The 22,487-nt window shown below is 46.6% G+C and overlaps 1 protein-coding gene across 1 annotated transcript in view; it reads right to left on the reverse strand.

Annotated features, from left to right (window-relative positions):
• Positions 1-1,654: 1,654 nt before the first annotated feature.
• Positions 1,655-22,487, reverse strand: part of ALDH4A1 (aldehyde dehydrogenase 4 family member A1) — a 56,066-nt gene continuing 35,233 nt past the window's right edge. The window contains exons 9-15 of the mRNA XM_088466271.1: positions 18,050-18,123; positions 11,711-11,907; positions 11,283-11,330; positions 7,162-7,314; positions 6,964-7,085; positions 4,717-4,835; positions 1,655-3,682 (exon numbers count right to left, since the gene is read on the reverse strand). Of these exons, the coding sequence (XP_088322397.1) occupies positions 3,570-3,682; positions 4,717-4,835; positions 6,964-7,085; positions 7,162-7,314; positions 11,283-11,330; positions 11,711-11,907; positions 18,050-18,123 (826 nt within the window). The 3' untranslated portion in view covers positions 1,655-3,569. The remainder of the gene's footprint in view (positions 3,683-4,716; positions 4,836-6,963; positions 7,086-7,161; positions 7,315-11,282; positions 11,331-11,710; positions 11,908-18,049; positions 18,124-22,487) is intronic.

Raw genomic sequence — 22,487 nt, forward strand, 5'->3', positions numbered from 1 at the left:
CAAGCAGTAAGTGGGAATATGTCCAGAGTCTCAGAGCCCGAGGGTTAACCAAGGTCGGACTTCCCGGCGATTCCAGGGCCAAAATTATACACAAAAGAAATGGTGCTGGTGTCAGTAGGGTGATAGATGCAATACCTCCCTAGGGCATCGGTGACCTGGTGATTGGGTAAAGTGCCGGATCTGCAGCAATTGGTATAACTTGCCGCTAGAGTTGCGATATTATACTTTCATGTCCGAGCATGAGTGTTGTGCAGAGTCACCCACGATATGGTGGAAACAAGTGATTCCTGCGTTACTCCATATGGATGCGCAACAGCGCAACGGAAAAATGAGGTAAGACGGGGAGTCGTCGGAGAAGAGCATTCCAAAAGATGAAGATTCCTGTTCAGATTATCCCAACTAGAATGTGTGAGGGTCACGGTCAGGACCGAGAAGATGGATCAGCTCTGTACTTGCTCTTAAGCCAAGGCAGGCATGAATCGGGCCGCTGGCCGCCAGCTTAGCGCCCAGATACACCCAATGTATTGTGCGGGGACTGAAATGCTGCACTATCATTTGGCTAAGCCAGGCAGCATTACAGTATCTCAGGAATACACGCAGGCCCTAAGCCACCTTTCCAAGTGCACTTTTATTCTATCAAGAAATGTTGCTAGCAATTCCTAAAATCAAAGTATTTTTAATTGATTTGAAATATTGAAAACGTGCCGGCTGGGGGGGGGGGGGGGCTTTGGAGGGGGGGGGGGGGGGGAGGGGGAGTTAACATACTGAAAACATAACTTCTGCAGGGGACGTGAGTGACATGGACACACGAAGAACATGCCGTCTACATGGGATGGACGTGGAGACCTAGACGTGCTTTCTGTGGGTGGGGGTGACCTGGATAATGCGGCCACTGACAGGAGCGGAATCAGACGGACAGACAGAGAGGAAGAACCATAAACACTGACCTACAGTCTTCGTAGTAATCAGCAGCAGACTCGCCCAGTGCTCACCCTCTGGTCTACAGGTTTATTCCACTATACAGTATAATACCATTAATGCAGAAATATAGAACTTTGTAGCAAAATTACTTACAAAGAGTCATTACAATGTTTATTGGGGCCATTTGCGCAGGACTGTTTGCCGTTACATTACCGCAGAAGACAGGAAAGTTGTTCTGATTTATTTTTGGTTTGAGCCTCAGATTATCTTCAGCTCTTGTGACAGTGATTCCATCTTATATACGTAGAGCAGGGGTGGGGAACCTTTTATCTGCCGAGGGCCGTCTTGATATATATAACATTATTCGCGGGCCCGCTGCAGGCCACGTGATGTCACATAGGGGCGGGGCCACAATCGCCGGTGATTACAGCAATGCCAGGAGCATCCTGAGGATGCTCCGGGGAGCTGTAAGGGCAGCGGTGTGACCGTCTGAAGCTTCCTAAGGACGCCCCAGGCGGCTCTGCTGCATAGATTCTGGCTGTAGGGTGCTATTCTAGGCATCCTGATGGCCAGATGAGGCCAGCAGAGAAAAGCTCCGAGGACCAGACTAAATGATTCCACAGGCCTTATACGGCCCCCGGGCCTGAGGTTCCCCATCCCTGACGTACAGTATGTATGTATTATATATAATGACCAAAAAATGTAAACAGAAAAAAAAAAATCCAAACACCTGTTCAATAATAACTACACAACCAAATCATTTTATTTACAATCAAGAGTATGATTTAAAATGAAAAAAAAAGTCTGAAATAATTAAAAAGGACGGAATAAAGTAACCAGTCTGGCACTAGAGCTCAGCCATTGTATCAGTAGTACACACAGGCCTCATTCTAAGTTAGATGTGCTAAGCCTTGGAGAGTGATAAAGTACCAACCAATCAGCTCCTGTCACTTTAAAGGCAGCGTTCGGAAAAATGACAGGAGCTGATTGGTTGGTACTTTATCTCCATCCAAGGCTTAATACACAGACCCCCTTTATATATTATACTCTGTAGTGACAGAAGGCCAGGCAGCCATCTTATTCAGCAAACTTAAGGTTATTCATTTAAAAATATATATATTTTTATGCAAAAATCTAAGCGAGTGGTCATCTAAATGCTTACACATTACATTGCAATGTCTGGAGGTGGAGGTCATGTTTTAAAGATGTCTTCCTTCCCCTGCTGGCGATATGTGAGGAATAAGGAACCTAAAAATATCACATACTGTAAGTGTAATGACTACTTCAAAATCAATAATGTGGCATGTAAACGATTAAGCCCGAGAGAGTGTATATCTATATTTATTTATTTATTTTTCTCTTTTTCACCAAAGTCTACGAAAAACAAAATAAAGAACTTTCAGGCTGTGTAAGTGCTAGTTTATGGGACGTTGACAGCGCGGGGGGGGGGGGGTGGGGGTGGCCGCTCTCGTCGCAAGACTCCGCCGGTGTAAATGAAATAGGAAGTGTTGGTGAGGGCCTTGTAGCGAAGCGTTGATCGTTGAAAAATATTTGAATGTAAAACCAAGGACTAAAGCTGGCCACACACTAGACCAACTTACATCCAACCAGCCAACTAGTTGATTGGGTGGAATGAAAATCTGGTAAGGAATACAATCAGCAATTTGCTCCCAAACGCTGGAAAACGGACCAAAACTGTTGTTTGAACAAATAGTTTAGATCAAACATTTAACAAATTTGTCTGAACGACCATTTTCATCTGTTTTCTGACATTTAGGAGCAAATTACTGATCATCAGTTACTCCCATTCCTTACCAGATTTTCATTCCACCCAATCAACAAGTTGGCAGGTTGGATGTAAATTGGTCTAGTGTGTGGCCAGCTTAAAGCTGGCCACACATCTAAAGATTATCTGTCCAACCAGCCAACTTGTTGATTGGTTGGAATGAAAATCTGGTAAGGAATACAAACAGCAATTTGCTCCCAGATGCTGGAAAATGGACCAAAACTGTTGTTTGAATAAAGAGTTTAGATCAAACATTTAACAAACTTGTCTGAACGTCCATTTTAATCTGTTTTCTGGCATTTAGGAGCAAATTACTGATCATCAGTTACTCCCATACGTTACCAGATTTTCATTCCACCCAATCAACAAGTTGGCTGGTTGGATCTAAGTTGGTCTAGTGTGTGGCCAGCTTTAGCCTATTTGTGTAAGCTGTTTAATTAAATGACCAGTGAAATAAAAACCTGTGTACTACATGTGGCATCGCCTGAAGGAAGCTGTGGCCATACTTAGCAGCAATCACCTGATGATTCTCGCAGGTAATCGCTGCGCCCCTACAGGTGTCCGCCTAATTTAATGATCATAATTGGGATTTTCATTGTAATTGGTCTGTCGGATGGTGCCGGTAACAGCGCACAATGGCGTTACCACTGTGGGCAGGAAGCGTTTCAGAGTTCTCAGTTAAATAAAACAAACAAACAGATTTTAAAATAATTTCCTGATTTAAAAGATCGGATTAAAAATACTGTTTAGCGACTTTCAGGCTCAGTAGTCTGAAGACGGTGTCGTCGTTTCCATGAGGGTTAAAAACATTGGGAGAGGATGTTCACAGTCTGTTCCTCTCTCACACGTATGGACACCTCTTTCACTGCATGTAAGGGTACTTCCATTCGGTCAGGGGGACGTGGGTCTCTTTGATGGCTTGCGGCGAGGTCCAGCGCAGGATGTAGTGTACACCGCCGGGTTTGTCATTCGTACCTGTGGCAATAGTGAAAAAATTAAGTGAACAGCATTCTGAGGCTGGCGGATTCCCTGCTTAAGGTGATGTTCTCCGGAGGTTACAGGTGTGCTGTCATTGGTACTAGTGACTCATTCCAGACCGCTTGTCTGTTATCGGGAGTAATTGTGTTCCGTGTACCTGGGCGCAAGAAGTCCGGTGTGAATGTACGGTGTGGCGGCTGTGTTTTCTGTTGTGCATTATGTTTATTTAAACTAAAAAAAGCAAAGATGTAATATTCTGATGTGTTTATCACAAAGATGAATGAAATAGTATGTATAAAATATCTTAATAATAGTTCTCTTATCTGCTTTGGGACGAGGGCTATGGTCTAAGGATTTGTTTTGATCCTAAGTCAAACGAAACGCATTGGTCTACAACAGCATACAGCCAGGAAGGTGCTTGTTTTCTGGGGCGATCTCAGCCAGCGAGAACGAAGGTACGGAGTACAGTTGTGATCCCCTGCAGCAGCACAAGCCCCTAACCCCCTGACATGCCACATCATCGCACAACAAGGGCCACGACATCGCACAACAAGGGCCACGTCATCGCACAGCAAGGGCCACGTCATCGCACAGCAAGGGCCACGTCATCGCACTGCAAGGGCCACATCATCGCACAGCAAGGGCCACATCATCGCACAGCAAGGGCCACATCATAGCAAGGGCCACACCATACCGTTTACACGGGTCCTTCCCGGGTTCAACCCTGGTGGTGACCAGGCTCGGATTCCCGGATCACTGGACCCGGGTTATTTTACGGGGACTCTTTTCCACTGAGCTGCAACCCGGGAAGACCCGGCAATAACCCGGGTTATTGTGGGGGTTGAAAAGGGGTATATGTAAAATGTTGCTTCTGATAGTTATGCTTCTACAACACCCTAGGCTGGACCCATTGGTTAGTAGAAGGATAGAGGGTCTGGTGGACGGCAGGATTCTCGGTAAGGCATGGCTCATTAATATGGAGAAACGATTGATGTGTGTCATATCTGTGAGACCTGGACCCTATAACTCACCCGACGCCCGGGACCCTCCGAAGGGCTGCTGAGCCACCACTGCCCCTGTTGATTTGTCATTGATGTAGAAGTTACCAGCTGCGTTCCGCAGGACGTCTGTCGCCTCACGCACGATGTTCCTAGTTACAGAGGAAAGATAAATCATCGTAATCACAGGCTGACACTAAACGCCCTGTGTGACCCTAATGCTTTCCCATGTTTGTTCTCAAAGCCTGATGTAGGCAATATAACATGACAGTCCATATCGTAATGTGAGTGTATGGAGCTGTATACACTCTTTCTGCCAAACTTTTGATTTACACCAGTGTCATGTTGCCTGCAATACTCGGCTGGGCGTATTATGGGGATATGGTACACTGTGCCGCAGGCTTCCATGGCTCTGCTTCTGACACTGTGTTACAGTGAGCCTGATTCGGACCCGCTCGCTAGATGCGGCCGCTCGCTCCCAGCGTATGGAAATTCAGCTAAGTGACGTCAAGGTAGGCGATCGCACCGCAAGGCATAACCACGCTTGCTATGAGCCGAGCCGCGATACTTTTTCGCGGCCCGAACTTATCGCCTACTTTGCAGGCGGAAGCGTATCGCAGCCATCCCTGCTTAACCTTATTCAATAAGGAAGTAGGCGAAAACGGGACCCGGCAAAATTGAAACAGGCAAAAAGTCCTGTCAGTTTTGAGGAAATCAGCCTGACTCCCCCCAAAAGATGCTCTGACAAGGGGGTTAGCTATGGTACCCCCCGATTTGGCTTGCTGAAGGTATTTGGTGATTTTAAACGGGCTGAATAGCTGCTAAATAGCGTTTTTCTATACGTGGTGCAGAATAGTATTCAGGAGGTTTTTTTCCAGAAAATAACTTATCCCAGCAAATTTGGGGTACTTGAAAATGGGGGTCTGCATATTTAATAGTTGCTAAAGTGAAGCTGAAAAATCCACCTGCCGCAAGCACCTGCAATCAAAAAAACACTTGGGGATCCCCCCCAGAGTCAAGTTCGCTAGTTTTTAAGTTTGTACCCAAACATTTTTGTTTTGCCCCCTTTTTCAAAGTCTTTTTTTGGGGTGTCCTTAAGTATTTTTTTTACATTTTTTTGACACAGATTACCTTTGGGGGACTGTCTGAAAGCTGCACAGGGTTCCCGAAACGTTGCACCCCAAAACCCCAATTCTGCACTTTTTTCCGCCTCCCATTCATAGGCGAAAATTTTTTGCCTATTACATTGCTTTGACTTTCCGCCTAGGTGGAAAGTCTTTCAAATTGAATACGGGGTAAAAGCAAAACAGGCGAAAATGACGTCATCGGCGAAAAGTTTCTGCCAAAAACAAGCGGAAACTGACTTTTCGCTTCAAATTGAATAAGTCTTGGCGTGCGATCACTTTGTATTTACAGACGCCGTAGCCGCCCACTAGCGAAACTAGCGAACGTCATCTCCAGGAAGTATATACAAGCATCGGTACATCGGGTTCCATTGGATCTGACCGCAGCGCTTGCGGTTGACTGTACCCTACCGCAAGCACTGCGAGTACTTCGGTGTATAATTCAAACAGGTGACGTGTGCTATGACGCTGCCTGTTAAATATGCACGTCTCTGAAACGACGTTGAAACACTCAGGCACGCCTGCGTTCGCACCTCCACTCCCCCGTTACTACTGCCCTGCCCCTGTTACCACCCACAAACGGCCTCTCCTGTCACTCATTCCTCTGGGCTGTCTTTGCAGGGCGAGCGAGCGCTTCCCGATCGCTCTGACTAGTTCGCGCACTGCGATGCATGCGCAATTGCATAACATCGGCCGCGTACATGCGAGTGCCCGCTTGCGAGAGGGTCTGAATCAGGCCCAAAGCGCAAGGTTTTCTCTGCACTGTATTAGATGGCGTTTGTACAGCACGTAATAGAGAAGAGCGCGTCAGTCACTACATGGGGAAAGTCACTGGCAGAATGAAAAGTTCCTGGAGCAGGCTGCATCCTCTGACTTTATCTCACATACTGGTTATATATTACCCCGAGACAGGTGTAGGTCACAGTTATAAAACCATTTACAGCAATTAGGCTGATAGCAAGCTAAGAGGGACCTCATGGAAAGGCCATAAAGATTATACCTGCAGCACAATGTGTGTTGTTCCAGAATTAATCCCGCCTATTGTAAACGCCAAAGGAAGGTGTATTACCCAGACTGCTAATAATAATTGGAGCCATAAATGAGACCCTATTATCGTTCCCTGAGCTAAAACTGCTGATACAGGAGCACAACTTACTTATCTTGGGCAAACACTGCCCCCGTGAGGCCATATGGGGAAGTGGAGTCTATCAGCTGTAGAACTTCTTTGTATTTATTTTCTGGATAAACGTAAACTGCTAACACTGGTCCGAATATTTCCTGCAGCAAAAGAGATCACAGTGCATAGATAATGATGACATTAATAATGAGTCACAGCAACACGCGGTCTACTTACCTCCATCATTATTTTCTCTTTGGGATCTGTGCTCTCGATTATAGTGGGTTCCACGAAATACCCAACTTTGTCGCTGCACTTGCCCCCCGCCAGGATAGCTAGACTGGGCGATTCCTCCGCGTGTTTTATCCATCCCTGAATCCGCCTGAATGACTAGCGGGAGACAGAGAATGGCGGCATTATTCTCGCACTCATTTACCGCTTACAAGAAAACAGCGCAGATGTAAGAGGCGACCGCGTGCGGCTGGAAAAGACTCGCTGCTCATTTACATTTGTAACCACGCCTGTTTCAGTGTAACCACGCTAAATTACAATCGCTAAAAGATGAACTTTCATGTATTTGTTAGCAAAGTTGCTTTTACATATTTAGCCAACCAGGGGAAATAACAAACGTTTACTGGCGGGATGTATGAGGTATGTATTATTCCGACAGTCTCATTGAGTTATACAGACTTGGAACAACGGAATGCTTTGCTGGTGTTTTTTGTTTTTAACTTTCCATCCTAATTTTTTGTTTCCTAAACCAGGGGGCACTTGGGGAGTTACCAGAAACTCAGAATAGTATAAGTCAAGTTAAAAATGTGATCTATGATTAAATGTAAAAAAAAAAAAAAATAATAATTATATTCTAGATTAATAACGATATATTTTTTTAATAACAATATTATTTTATCTCAGGAAATAGCTGTGATTACAGGACTGAGTATTCGGGATGAAATCCCACAGTAATAATCAATAATGAAATTCCCAGTACCTGTCTAAAGCTGGGTACACACTTATTGATATATTGCAGGAACGATAAATGTGACGAATCACAAACTAATAGTGGATCAATGTTGTTCACAGTAATATTAGGTTGGCCCTGCAGCACAGCCTATACCGATATATCTGCACGTGTACGGGCGTTCCGCCGGCTTACTGTACTTTGGCTGCAGGGAGCGCCGACACAGACATCACAACTGGGAGGACACATCTAAATGCCCGCCCAGTTGTAATGTCAGGTCAGACATATCGAGCAGCCGATTGGTAAGTGTCTATAGCTTAAAAAGTGACCGCTTAGACGGCTGATTGGACTGGTGACAATCCGTCGTTTAAGTGTGTACCCAGCATAATGGTGTGATTCTGAATTGTATGCTATTCCGATGTTTACGCAGTTGAGCGATAATCGGCTATCTGCGTATGTGTCCGAGTTGCATGGCACATGCGTCAAATTCCATTATCGTAGTCACTCGCAGCGAGTATTTTCACGCAGGGTGAGTGACAGTCAAGCACCATTTGGGGGAGTCAATGGGTGAGCGTTCGCGGCAGGTCACAGCCTGTGATCCAGGACGCAGATAACATGGCTCTTGCCGTCCTATTATGGAAGGACCTGCGATCGTGCCTGCGTCTTTGTATGCACGCGCTCGGATCGGTGAAACCGCGGATGAGCGTCTCAATACATATCCCGACAGATGCGACATTTCCATATTTTCACATGGCAGCCGCGTCCATCGCTGATTCGGGGCCTAAATTCTCTGCTAGTCACCGTAAATGACTCTGGAATTTATAATGGGGGCTAATGCTGAATCTTAAATGCATTACAGATAATAATAAAAAATAAGTAACAATTGATTACATAAGTTAATTTTCTTTTATTTTAAAATGAGTCTGTCTGGTCAGCTCACCACCAGCTTTATAGATCTGGACACTGCAGTTATTCCCCAGAATCTTTGAAGCAGAGAATCCCCCACAGTACTATGCTCTGGCCGTCATGCTGCACGGTAGGGAGAGCGTTTTGGGATTATGCGCAGTGTCAGGTTTGCGACAAGGACAACACTTAGCACTGAGGCCACAAAGTTCAACCTTGGTCTCGTCAGACCGTACAATCTCGCGCTTTGTATAAGACTCTCACCCGGATGCTGCCTGGCTAACTGTAGGTGAGATTTCATGTAACTCTTCACCGATAATGTTCAATGTGTGTGTTATGTGGCCGGGCTGTTCTACAATGCACAGTTTCTACCTTCCCTGTAATGCAAGATTATAATTTCCTGGGTACATCACTGGACTCACTAACAAAGTGCCCCGATTTACATGGATGTTCCATTTTGGAGGATGGCCCATTTCTTTATGATGGACAGAAAGTGTTCTGGGGAATATTAAAGGTCTGACATAGTAGTATATTCTACCAATTATTAGGGCTTTTCAATAAATTTATCTCATTGGCTTTTGAATATTCCCTGATTTTCATGATGAAGCTCTTGCTTATAAACAAATTAGCCAACTGTGATGTCTTTCACGGATAATTGTTTTTGAAACCAATTGAAACATCTTAAGCTGCAAACACACGTAAAGATTTTCTGTCCAACCATCCAACTAGTTGATTGGTTGGAATGAAAATCTGGTAATGTATGAAAGCAAATGACAATCAGCAATTTGCTCCCAAACACCGGAAAATGGACAAAAACTGTTGTTTGAACAAATTGTTTAGATCAAACGTTTAACAAACTTGTCTAACGACCATTTTCATCTGTTTTCTGGCATTTAGGAGCAAATTGCTGATCATCAGTTACTCCCATACATTACCAGATTTTCATTCCAACCAATCAGCTAGTTGGATGGTTGGACAGAAAATCTTTACGTGTGTATGCAGCATTAGAATCCACTTCCGTCCAGTTACATTAATATGATGTGACATCTGAAGATCGATTACCCTGGGGTTCATTTAGGTGTTTACACATAAATTAGGTAAAAGTTTGTATTTTTTTCGTTTTGTTGTAGCTACTGTATATTCATGTTACATGTGATTTTATAGTATGTGCGGAGAATCACGCCTCAGTGACCACACTGGGTCCCAATGGATGGATGGGCTGCATTCTAATGAATATTGGTGTAGAGACAAAACCACGCCGGAGACTGGTGCACTCTAAAAACAAAGAGGAGGTTTTGTGTTGAGCTCAAGATCTCCTCTCGGTTACTGAAAAGGATTCTGGCGCTTATGTGACACTACAAAAATTTGTGTCATTTACCGCAAGCCCTTCACAATTATCAAAATAACTGCAATTGTCTAAATCAGGGGTCAGGGAACTTTTTTACCTTTTACCCCAAAATATATTTAGATACGCCGACGTTACCCCCTTGATTTGGAAGGAAGGAAATCATATAGTAGTGCCCCCATATAATGCTCCTGTAGTAGTGCCCTCATATAATGTCCCTGTAGTAGAGCCCCCATATAATGTCCCTGTAGTAGTGCCCCCATATAATGCCCCTGTAGTAGTGCCCCATATAATGCCCCTGTAGTAGTGCCCCCATATAATGCCCCTGTAGTAGAGCCCACCATATAATGCCCCTGTAGTAGTGCCCCCATATAATGTCCCTGTAGTAGAGCCCCCATATAATGCCCCTGTAGTAGTGGCCCATATAATGCCCCTGTAGTAGTGCCCCCATATAATGCCCCTGTAGTAGTGCCCCATATAATGACCCTGTAGTAATGCCCCATATAATGCCCCTTTAGTAGTGACCCCATATAATGCCCCTGTAGTAGTGCCCCATATAATGCCCCTGTAGTAGTGCCCCCATATAATGCCCATGTAGTAGAGCCCACATATAATGCCCCTGTAGTAGTGCCCCCATATAATGCCCCTGTAGTGCCGCTTGTACAAAAAACCCCCACTTACCTTAATCCCCGCTCCTGCATCCGCCACCGTCCTGTCCGCCCGGCTGCTCCTCGGAACTATGGGAGAAACGTCGTGACGTCTCTCCCATAGTGCGCACGGAGAGAGCCGGAAGCTGGAGTTCAGAAGAGAACTCCAGCCTCCGGCTAACGCGGCGCTGCAGGGAAGGAGCCGGGCGCCTGCTGGTAATATCATCTCAGCGGGCGTCCGGCTTAGAGCCTCCCTGCGGCACAGCCGGGCATGCATAGGAATCAGTCTATATTATAGAATGATTCATATGCATGCCCGGCTGTCCGTCCATTACCCCCAGGAATTTTATTTTTACCCCATGTGGGGTAATTTACCCCTGTTCCCCGACCACTGGTCTAAATATTGCAGGAGATACAGAAAGAAAGCTCCCAGCATATATCGGGCACACACACGCACGTTGGCTGTATCTGCCACCCAGATAACATAAATCCCGGTACTTGCCTTTTCATCAATAACGGCAGATGTGAAGGTGCTGAAGTCATCTGCAGGCTGGGAATTAAAGCAGAGAAACCAGATCAGAGAGTTTCAGGATCATTAATGTGTTACCCAAAGCTCCTCACTGAATGTCATGGATCAGGCAGAAGAGCAGGAACATTCGCTAAATCCTCACACAACCTCCAGCTTCTAAAATGACACTTCCCACCTGACAAGGAACGGACGCTTCTATTCAATTAATACATCGGGTTAATGGCTACTTACGATAAATTCCTGCATTCCCTAACTCCTCATTTTTCTCCCCCCCTCCCGTCCCTGACAGGATAAGAGAGGCGGATGGTTCAGCAGGTATTAGCCCTGGCCTAACGCACACTCTAATCCCATCAGACTCCCGCTGAGAAACCCCCACACGGGAGCTGAAAATCTCCACTCACATTTCCCACTTTGATCTTGCCGTGTTCCTCCAGCAGTCGGGCTTTGATCTGGGGCCACAGAGAGTCGGGAGCGTAGAGCCGGGAGCAGGCAGAGCACTTCTGACCGCTGTACTCGAAGGCCGATCGGATCGTGCCGTTCACCGCGCTTTCCAGGTCGGCAGATTTGTGCACAAAATGGAAGTTTTTCCCTCCGCATTCTGTATAATGAAAATATAAAAATGTCTTTTTATTAACCCTTTCAATAGCAGGACACTGGGGGAGTTCGTGTGTCAGAACTTGTCTAAAACCCAGGGTTACAATGTTACATAGGGATATTACTTAGTGCACCTGTAACGGATTCAGGGACGCCTCTGTGATCTGCTGCTGCATCCCTCGGGGTACTCTGGATGGCTGCAAAATCACACTTCCGGGTCCAGTGAAGACGCAGCCACCGGCCTCTGGACACCTTGAAGACGGGGGCGACACGCCTCCGTTTTCCAGAACGCTCATGGTTGCCCCCCCTTCCTTGCCCTAAACGGCCGCAGCTTGTCAATCAAGCTGCAGCTTAGTGGCCACTGCGACAATCGCCGAAAGCACCCATCGGTACATGCGCTGATCAGCAAACTTCTGAGCTGTACACAAACCAATCAGGTTTGTTTACATCATCTGAATGAGGGCCACAGTGAGATATCACAAGTAATTCAGTGTCAGCGCTGTGCTGCATTATATATTACGTCCTACAATCCTGAAATCCTGCAATGCAGCCTCCTGTACCTACGACCTGACCTGCAGAGTTTATACATTGCAGACCTCGAGAGCAGAGACTGCCAGAGAGGTTTGGACAGAAAAGCATCAGAGCTCTGTGTTGTTACAGTAACAGTACAGCCGTGGCCAAAAGTTTTGAGAATGACACAAGTATTGGTTTTCACAAAGTTTGCGGCTTCAGTGTTTTTAGACCTTTATGTCAGATGTTACTATGGCATATTAAAGTAAAATTACAAACATTTCATAAGTGTCAGAGGCTTTTATTGACAATTACATTAACTTTATGCAAAGAGTGAATATTTGCAGTGTTGACCCTTCTTTTTCAAGACCTCTGCAATTCGCCCTGGCATGCTGTCACTCACCTTCTGGGCCACATACTGACTGATGGCCGCCCATTCTTACCTAATCAATGCTTGGAGATTGTCTGAATTTTGGGGTTTTTGTTTGGTCACCCGCCACTTGAGGATTGACCACAAGTTCTCAATGGGATAAAGGTCTGGGGAGTTTCCTGGCCATGGACCCAAAATTTCGATAATTTGTTCACCGAACCTTATGGCAAGGTGCTCCATCATGCTGGAAAAGGCGTTGTTCCTCACCAAACTTTTCTTGGATGGTTGGGAGAAGTTGCTCTTGGAGGATGTTTTGGTACCATTCTTTATTCTTGTGTTCTTAGGCAAAATTGTGAGTGATCCCCCTCCCTTGGCAGAGAAGCAACCCCACACATGAATGGTCTCAGGATGCGTTACTGTTGGCATGACACAGGACTGATGGTAGCGTTCACCTTTCCTTCCTCGGACAAGCGTTTTTCCAGATGCCCCAAACAATCTGAAAGGGGATTCATCAGAGAAAATAACTTTACCCCAGTCCTCAGCAGTCCAATCCCAGTACCTTTTGCAGAATATCAGTCTGTCCCTGATGTTTTTCCTGGAGAGAAGTGGCTTCTTTGCTGCCCTTCTTGACACCAGGCCATCGTCCTGTGTCATGCCAACAGTAAAGCATCCTGAGACCATTCATGTGTGGGATCACTCACAATTCTGCCTAAGAACACAGCCATGAATAAAGAATGGTACCAAAACATCCTCCAAGAGCAACTTCTCCCAACCATCCAAGAACAGTTTGGTGATGAACAATGCTTTCTCCAGCATGATAGTAATCACTTTTGCCTTATGGCAAGGTGCTCCAAGTGGCTCAGGGAACAAAACATCTAAATTTTGGGTCCATGGCCAGGAAACTCCCCAGACCTTAATCCCATTGAGAACTTGTGGTCAATCCTCAAGAGTGGGTGTCTCTATGCTGGCTGTGCTGTGGCTGATGTTACAGATGTATACACAGGACTGTGAGGTATTACAGATGTGAGATAGCAGTAGTGGGTGTCTCTATGCTGGCTGTGCTGTGGCTGATGTTACAGATGTATACACAGGACTGTGAGGTATTACAGATGTGAGATAGCAGTAGTGGGTGTCTCTATGCTGGCTGTGCTATGGCTGATGTTACAGATGTATACACAGGACTGTGAGGTATTACAGATGTGAGATAGCAGTAGTGGGTGTCTCTATGCTGGCTGTGCTGTGGCTGATGTTACAGATGTATACACAGGACTGTGAGGTATTACGGATATTAGAGGCAGTAGTGGGCGTCTCTGTGCTGGCTGAGCTGTGGCTGATGTTACAGATGTATACAAAGGACTGTGAGGTATTACAGATGTGAGATAGCAGTAGTGGGTGTCTCTATGCTGGCTGTGCTGTGGCTGATGTTACAGGTGTATACACAGGACTGTGAGGTATTACGGATGTTAGAGGCAGTAGTGGGTGTCTCTATGCTGGCTGTGCTGTGGCTGATGTTACAGATGTATACACAGGACAGTGAGGTATTACAGATGTAAGATAGCAGTAGTGGGTGTCTCTATGCTGGCTGAGCTGTGGCTGATGTTACAGATGTATACACAGGACTGTGAGGTATTACAGATGTGAGATAGCAGTAGTGGGTGTCTCTACGCTGGCTGTGCTGTGGCTGATGTTACAGATGTATACACAGGACTGTGAGGTATTACAGATATGAGATAGCAGTAGTGGGTGTCTATGCTGGCTGTGCTGTGGCTGATGTTACAGATGTATACACAGGACTGTGAGGTATTACAGATGTGAGATAGCAGTAGTGGGTGTCTCTATGCTGGCTGTGCTGTGGCTGATGTTACTGATGTATACACAGGACTGCGAGGTATTACAGATGTGAGATAGCAGTAGTGGGCGTCTCTATGCTGGCTGAGCTGTGGCTGATGTTACAGATGTATACACAGGACTGTGAGGTATTACAGATGTGAGATAGCAGTAGTAGTGGGTGTCTCTATGCTGGCTGAGCGGTGGCTGATGTTACAGATGTATACACAGGACTGTGAGGTATTACAGATGTGAGATAGCAGTAGTGGGCGTCTCTATGCTGGCTGAGCTGTGGCTGATGTTACAAATGTATACACAGGACTGTGAGGTATTACGGATGTTAGAGGCAGTAGTGGGCGTCTCTGTGCTGGCTGTGCTGTGGCTGATGTTACAGATGTATACACAGGACTGTGAGGTATTACGGATGTTAGAGGCAGTAGTGGGCGTCTCTGTGCTGGCTGAGCTGTGGCTGATGTTACAGATGTATACACAGGACTGTGAGGTATTATGGATGTGAGATAGCAGTAGTGGGTGTCTCTGTGCTGGCTGAGCTGTGGCTGATGTTACAGATGTATACACAGGACTGTGAGGTATTACAGATGTGAGATAGCAGTAGTGGGTGTCTCTATGCTGGCTGAGCTGTGGCTGATGTTACAGATGTATACACAGGACTGTGAGGTATTACGGATGTTAGAGGCAGTAGTGGCGTCTCTGTGCTGGCTGAGCTGTGGCTGATGTTACAGATGTATACACAGGACTGTGAGGTATTACGGATATTAGAGGCAGTAGTGGGCGTCTCTGTGCTGGCTGAGCTGTGGCTGATGTTACAGATGTATACACAGGACTGTGAGGTATTACAGATGTGAGATAGCAGTAGTGGGTGTCTCTATGCTGGCTGTGCTGTGGCTGATGTTACAGATGTATACACAGGACTGTGAGGTATTACAGATGTGAGATAGCAGTAGTGGGTGTCTCTATGCTGGCTGTGCTGTGGTTGATGTTACAGATGTATACACAGGACTGTGAGGTATTACAGATGTGAGATAGCAGTAGTGGGTGTCTCTATGCTGGCTGTGCTGTGGCTGATGTTACAGATGTATACACAGGACTGTGAGGTATTACAGATGTGATATAGCAGTAGTGGGCATCTCTGTGCTGGCTGAGCTGTGGCTGATGTTACAGATGTATACACAGGACTGTGAGGCATTACAGATGTGAGATAGCAGTAGTGGGTGTCTCTATGCTGGCTGTGCTGTGGCTGATGTTACAGATGTATACATAGGACTGTGAGGTATTACAGATGCGAGAAAGCAGTAGTGGGTGTCTCTATGCTGGCTGAGCTGTGGCTGATGTTACAGATGTATACACAGGACTGTGAGGTATTACAGATGTGAGATAGCAGTAGTGGGTGTCTCTATGCTGGCTGAGCTGTGGCTGATGTTACAGGTGTATACACAGGACTGTGAGGTATTACGGATGTTAGAGGCAGTAGTGGGTGTCTCTATGCTGGCTGAGCTGTGGCTGATGTTACAGATGTATAGACAGGACTGTGAGGTATTACAGATGTGAGATAGCAGTAGTGGGTGTCTCTATGCTGGCTGAGTTGTGGCTGATGTTACAGATGAATACACAGGACTGTGAGGTATTACAGATGTAAGATAGGAGTAGTGGGCGTCTCTATGCTGGCTGTGCTGTGGCTGATGTTACAGATGTATACACAGGACTGTGAGGTATTACGAATGTTAGAGGCAGTAGTGGGCGTCTCTATGCTGGCTGAGCTGTGGCTGATGTTACTGATGTATACACAGGACTGTGAGGTATTACAGATGTGAGATAGCAGTAGTGGGTGTCTCTATGCTGGCTGTGCTGTGGCTGATGTTACAGATGTATACACAGGACTGTGAGGTATTACAGATGTAAGATAGCAGTAGTGGGTGTCTCTATGCTGGCTGTGCTGTGGCTGATGTTACAGATGTATACACAGGACTGTGAGGTATTACAGATGTAAGATAGGAGTAGTGGGTGTCTCTATGCTGGCTGTGCTGTGGCTAATGTTACAGATATATACACAGGACTATGAGGTATTACAGATGTGAGATAGCAGTAGTGGGTGTCTCTATGCTGGCTGAGCTGTGGCTGATGTTACAGATGTATACACAGGACTGTGAGGTATTACAGATGTGAGATAGCAGTAGTGGGTGTCTCTATGCTGGCTGTGCTGTGGCTGATGTTACAGATGTATACACAGGACTGTGAGGTATTACAGATGTGAGATAGCAGTAGTGGGTGTCTCTATGCTGGCTGTGCTGTGGCTGATGTTACAGATGTATACACAGGACTGTGAGGTATTACAGATGTGAGATAGCAGTACTGGGTGTCTCTATGCTGGCTGAGCTGTGGCTGATGTTACAGATGTATACACAGGACTGTGAGGTATTACAGATGTGAGATAGCAGTAGTGGGTGTCTCTATGCTGGCTGAGCTGTGGCTGATGTTACAGATGTATACACAGGACTGTGAGGTATTACAGATGTGAGATAGTGAGTGTCTCTATGCTGGCTGAGCTGTGGCTGATGTTACAGATATATACACAGGACTGTGAGGTATTACGGATGTGAGATAGCAGTAGTGGGCGTCTCTATGCTGGCTGTGCTGTGGCTGATGTTACAGATGTATAAGCAGGACTGTGAGGTATTACAGATGTGAGATAGCAGTAGTGGGTGTCTCTATGCTGGCTGTGCTGTGGCTGATGTTACAGATGTATACACAGGACTGTGAGGTATTACAGATGTGAGATAGCAGTAGTGGGTGTCTCTATGCTGGCTGAGCTGTGGCTGATGTTACAGGTGTATACACAGGACTGAGAGGTATTACAGATGTGAGATAGCAGTAGTGGGTCAATGCTGGCTGTGCTGTGGCTGATGTTACAGATGTATACACAGGACTGTGAGGTATTACAGATGTGAGATAGCAGTAGTGGGTGTCTCTATGCTGGCTGAGCTGTGGCTAATGTTACAGATGTATACACAGGACTGTGAGGTATTACGGATGTTAGAGGCAGTAGTGGGCGTCTCTGTGCTGGCTGAGCAGACATTAGCATAGTTTCACAGATTCATTGCATGTGATTACACAGTTGCGATCCATGCTGAATCACACCCAGAGCCTGGAATCTGCTACACTCCCCATCCTCAGCCTACGGCTTGTGAGTGTTAGCCTCTAGGAACAAGTGCTTCACGTCCGACTGTAACAGAGGCACCATTGGCATTATATTATATCTGCTCTATTCACGTACATCTTTTCCATGCAAATGGCTTTATAACTGTCCCCCATTGCGTATCGTTAGGGGATGGGTCTCCCAGTACTGGGAACTTTAATATCAGACTCTCATGTACTGTATTCATTATATTCCATGTCCCGGATAAGCTGGAGCACATCTCACCTCCCGATAGACGAGGGTACGTCCGGTACCGGTCAAGGTTCTCTGCTACCTGTTTCAAGAGGCGCTTGAAGGTTCTATGGTAAAAGGGTAGAGAAGAAATAATGTGAACAGATAGGACTGGAGCACCCCTGTATATTATACACAGGGCTCCCTTTAGGCTTTTGTTAAATACTAATATTTATTAGCAAAAGTCACATTTGTCTGTCTCATTACAATTTGGCCAACTAAATACAAATCTTCATTGCTTGTGATTTTAATGACCATGACACAGCCCAACCATCTTACCTAGGATATGTCCTTCAGGCTAAAGGTTTGATCTAATATTTGAGATTCAGAGGGTACCCTGTACCTGCAGCCTAAGAAGGTAAAAGGGTTCCCCCAACCCTTACGGTACAAACTGAAATACAAGAGGACTCTTTGGAGCTGGGAGGATACATACATAAAACATGGGTCTATGATACAGAGCTGTAACTAGGAATTCCCTTACACACCCATCTAGAGAGAGCACCTATGTATGTATCTGGGAGGGGCCACAATGACGTCACACAGCTGTAACTAGGAATTCCCTTACTCACCCATCTAGAGAGATTACCTATGTATGTATCTGGGAGGGGCCACAATGTCGTCACACAGAGCTGTAACTATGCATTCCCCTACCCATCTAGAGAGAGCACCTATGTATTGTGATAGGATCACTGGTAAAGTGGTCTGTGACAGGGACATTTATCCCAGATTCCTGTCCTATGTGTTTAAAATCCCCAGGAGAAAGTCTGCAGTGTAGCAGGCTTGAGTTTCGGCTTTTTGAAAAGCCGGTTTGGGACCTGGGGGTTGTGGGTGAGAAGAGAGGGAGGGCTCCACCCACGGCCACTCCAGGTTTTGGTTCTCGCAGCCTGGTAACAGGCTTGTTAGTTTTCCACCTGAGAGTGACCAATATAAGCCTAGTGTGTTGAGGGCTGATTGTCTCACCTGGGAGAGCAGGCAGGGAGTTTGCTCAGAGACACTTGAAAAACCTATTTGTAAGTGTTGTGCTGTGCTTTTGTTGCTGGTGAGGGCATTAGGCCCTGCCAGGTTCTGGTAGTGAGGGAACTACCTGTGAAGTTAGTGCCCCGACAGGGCTAGGATTTACGTTTATGTTTTCTTTGTGTTATTTCTGACATTGTACAATAAAGACTGGCGCCGACCAGCTTGTACTTGCATCCAGACTGGTGTGCTGCTTCCCTGCTGCTGTGTGTGTGTGTAAGGAAGGAGTCCTCTACCCAGGAGAGGGACCCCCTAACCTAACTGTGTCACAATATGGTGGAGAATGCGGGCACCCACACACACTGAAGTTGCAGCAAGAGGAAAACTTTCCGTTTAAAAATTAAAGGGACAGACACCCAATTTTTGAGTGTGGAAATAACACTGTGTCCTTGGAGTTCCATAGAGGAGGCGTCAGCCAATGCTCAGAGAGGCAAGGTTCAGCTTCCAACCTACACCCCAGGACAAAATGGAGGACATTATTAAGGCCTTGCTCCAAGCTACAACAGCTCAGCAGGAATCTACCAGAGCTCAGCAGGAGACGAACAAACTTCAGCAGGAATCTACCTGGGCTCAGCAGGAATCCACCAGGGTGCAACTGTTGGCCTTGGAGACAGCCCAGAGGCAACAACAGGTCGCCATTGAGGAAACCTGCCAGGCCATAAAAGAGGTGTTACAGCACCTGGTCGCCCGGCCCAGAGATGTTACTACTGGTCCTCCCACCACCACTCACTCCGTACGAGCCAGTCACTTCCTCCAAAAGATGACTTCGGGCGATGATGTGGAGGCCTATCTCGCCGCATTTGAAAGAACGGCCAAAAGGGAGAGTTGGCCCCAGGAGCAGAGGGCAAGTCTGGTGGCACCTTTTTTGTCTGGGGAGCCACAAAAGGCCTATTTCGACTTATGTCTGGCTGATGCCAAGGACTATAAAAAACTAAAACAGGAGATCCTAACTCGCTTGGGAGTCACCACCTTTGTTCGTGCCCAACGGGTCCACCGCTGGGAGTTCCATATGGACAAGCCTCCACGTTCACAGATGCATGACCTCGTCCATCTGTCCTCAAAATGGCTACAGCCCGAGACGCTGACGGGACCACAGATCGTGGAAAGGGTCGTGATGGACCGGTACCTGCGATCGTTACCTGCGACTCTGCACAAGTGGGTGAGCCATGCAGACCCTAAGTCCGCGGACCAGTTGGTCGAGCTGGTGGAGAGGTACGTGGCGGCTGAGGAGTATGCCCCACCAAACCCCGATGGCGCACCGGCGAACTCCCACAGACACTGGTAAGACTGTTCCAGGGAGAAGGGTGCTGGGCGGTGGGATGTACCTAAGACTGAGGGTGTAGAACCTGGAGACAGGCCTGCCAGGCCAGGAAGGTTCTTGCCCCGTAAACGACTAGACATTAATATGATTCAGTGTTTCCGGTGTGGTGACTTCGGCCATATTTCCGCTAATTGTTCACTTACAACTGAACCTATGCAATGTGATACTGCTCATGTCTACCGCAGGGGGTCTTTCTTTGCACAGATAGCCTGTACGGCTGACCGGCAGGCTGAGACTGATAAGCACATGTGTGTACTCACTGTAGATGGCAACCGAGTAGAGGCACTGTTAGACTCTGGTAGCTTGGTGACACTTATAAAAGCTGAGCTGGTGAACCCCTTGCGGCATAAGGGGAAAACTGTTGGTGTGACCTGCATACATGGGGATACTCGATATTATGTTACTGCCGAGGTGAACATCGAGACACCATGTGGTTCTGCTATAGTTTCTGTGGGTTTGGTGCATGGTCTGATGTGCGATGCAATATTGGGGAGAGACTTTGCTCACTTCTGGAAATTGTGGGAAAGCCGTTTTGTTCCAGAAGTGAACAACCCCGATCCATTTGAGAAGGTTGTCGATGTAGTGGAGGAGGGAGTTTCTTCTGAGTCAGAGTTATTCCCTTTTTCTACTATGATTGGCGAACTAGAGAATGCGGAGCGTGACGGTGGCCCGCCAACTGATGTGCCTCCCATTGAGGTGGGAAGTGTTGTTGGGCCAGTTGATCGTCTGCCTGACTTAGAGGTCAGAAGAGAGGTCTTTGCCGTGGAGCAGTTGAATGACCCTACTTTGGTAAAAGCTAGGGAGAATGTAAAAGTAGTTGATGGTAAACCCATAGACCCTGATAGTCCTTTTTCCTATCCCCACATGGTAATGTGTCAGGATTTGTTATATCAGGTGACTAAGAAGGGGGAAGATGTTGTGGAACAACTAATAGTTCCATTGCCTATTATAGAGGTGCCGATAGTGAGAGAGCACCTGAAACAGGCTCAACAGGCACAGCAGAGGGTATACAACCGTTATACTCGGTTACGCAGCTTTGCTCCTGTGGACAGAGTGTTAGTGTTGGTTCCCACTGTGGAAAATAAACTTTTGGCTAAATGGCAAGGGCCCTTTGAAATCTTAGAAAGAGTGGGACAGGTCAATTACAAAGTTTACCAGCCGGGGAAAAGAAAGCCGGAACAGATATACCATATAAATCTGTTAAAGCCCTGGAAAGATAGAACGGTACTGTCGGCCGTCCGAGTCCCTACAGTAAATCCCGGGCCCTTAGTTCCCGAAGTGACAGTGGCAAAAACCCTGTCGGCAATTCAACAACGAGAGGTCAAGGAGTTTCTGGTCAGAAATAGGGTGCTGTTCTCTGACGTACCTGGGAAAACCTCGGTCGTTAAACATGACATCATCACTGACCCAGGGGTTAAAGTTAATCTAAAGCCCTATAGGTTACCAAAAGCACCAAGAGCATCGGTGTTGAAAGAAATTAAAAGTATGCTAGAGTTAGGGGTTATTGAAGTATCACATAGTGAATGGTCAAGTCCCATTGTGTTGATTCCAAAGCCCGACGGGAGTGTGCGTTTCTGCAATGACTTCCGAAGGTTGAACAGTGTTTCAGAATTCGATGCCTACCCAATGCCACAGTGGAGAAGGAGGCGTTGGCCATAAAGTGGATGTCCGAAAGTAAGGACAGTAATACGAGATGGTTCTTGGCGTTACAAAACTTTTAAATTTTCAGTGGAACACAGGCCAGGGGGCCTGTTGTTTAAAGCAGACGCGTTGTCACGCGTTCATTATTTGGGGGCTTCAGTTGTTCCGCCCCATAGGTCGAAACAAAGGGGGGGGATATGTCATAGGATCACTGGTAAAGTGGTCTGTGACAGGGACATTTATCCCAGATTCCTGTCCTATGTGTTTAAAATCCCCAGGAGAAAGTCTGCAGTGTAGCAGGCTTGAGTTTCGGCTTTTTGAAAAGCCGGTTTGGGACCTGGGGGTTGTGGGTGAGAGGAGAGGGAGGGCTCCACCCACGGCCACTCCAGGTTTTGGTTCTCGCAGCCTGGTAACAGGCTTGTTAGTTTTCCACCTGAGAGTGGCCAATATAAGCCT

The sequence above is a fragment of the Taudactylus pleione genome, unplaced genomic scaffold (genome assembly GCF_031769625.1).
Source record: "Taudactylus pleione unplaced genomic scaffold, aTauple2 ptg002751l, whole genome shotgun sequence".
NCBI classification, from domain to species: domain Eukaryota; kingdom Metazoa; phylum Chordata; class Amphibia; order Anura; family Myobatrachidae; genus Taudactylus; species Taudactylus pleione.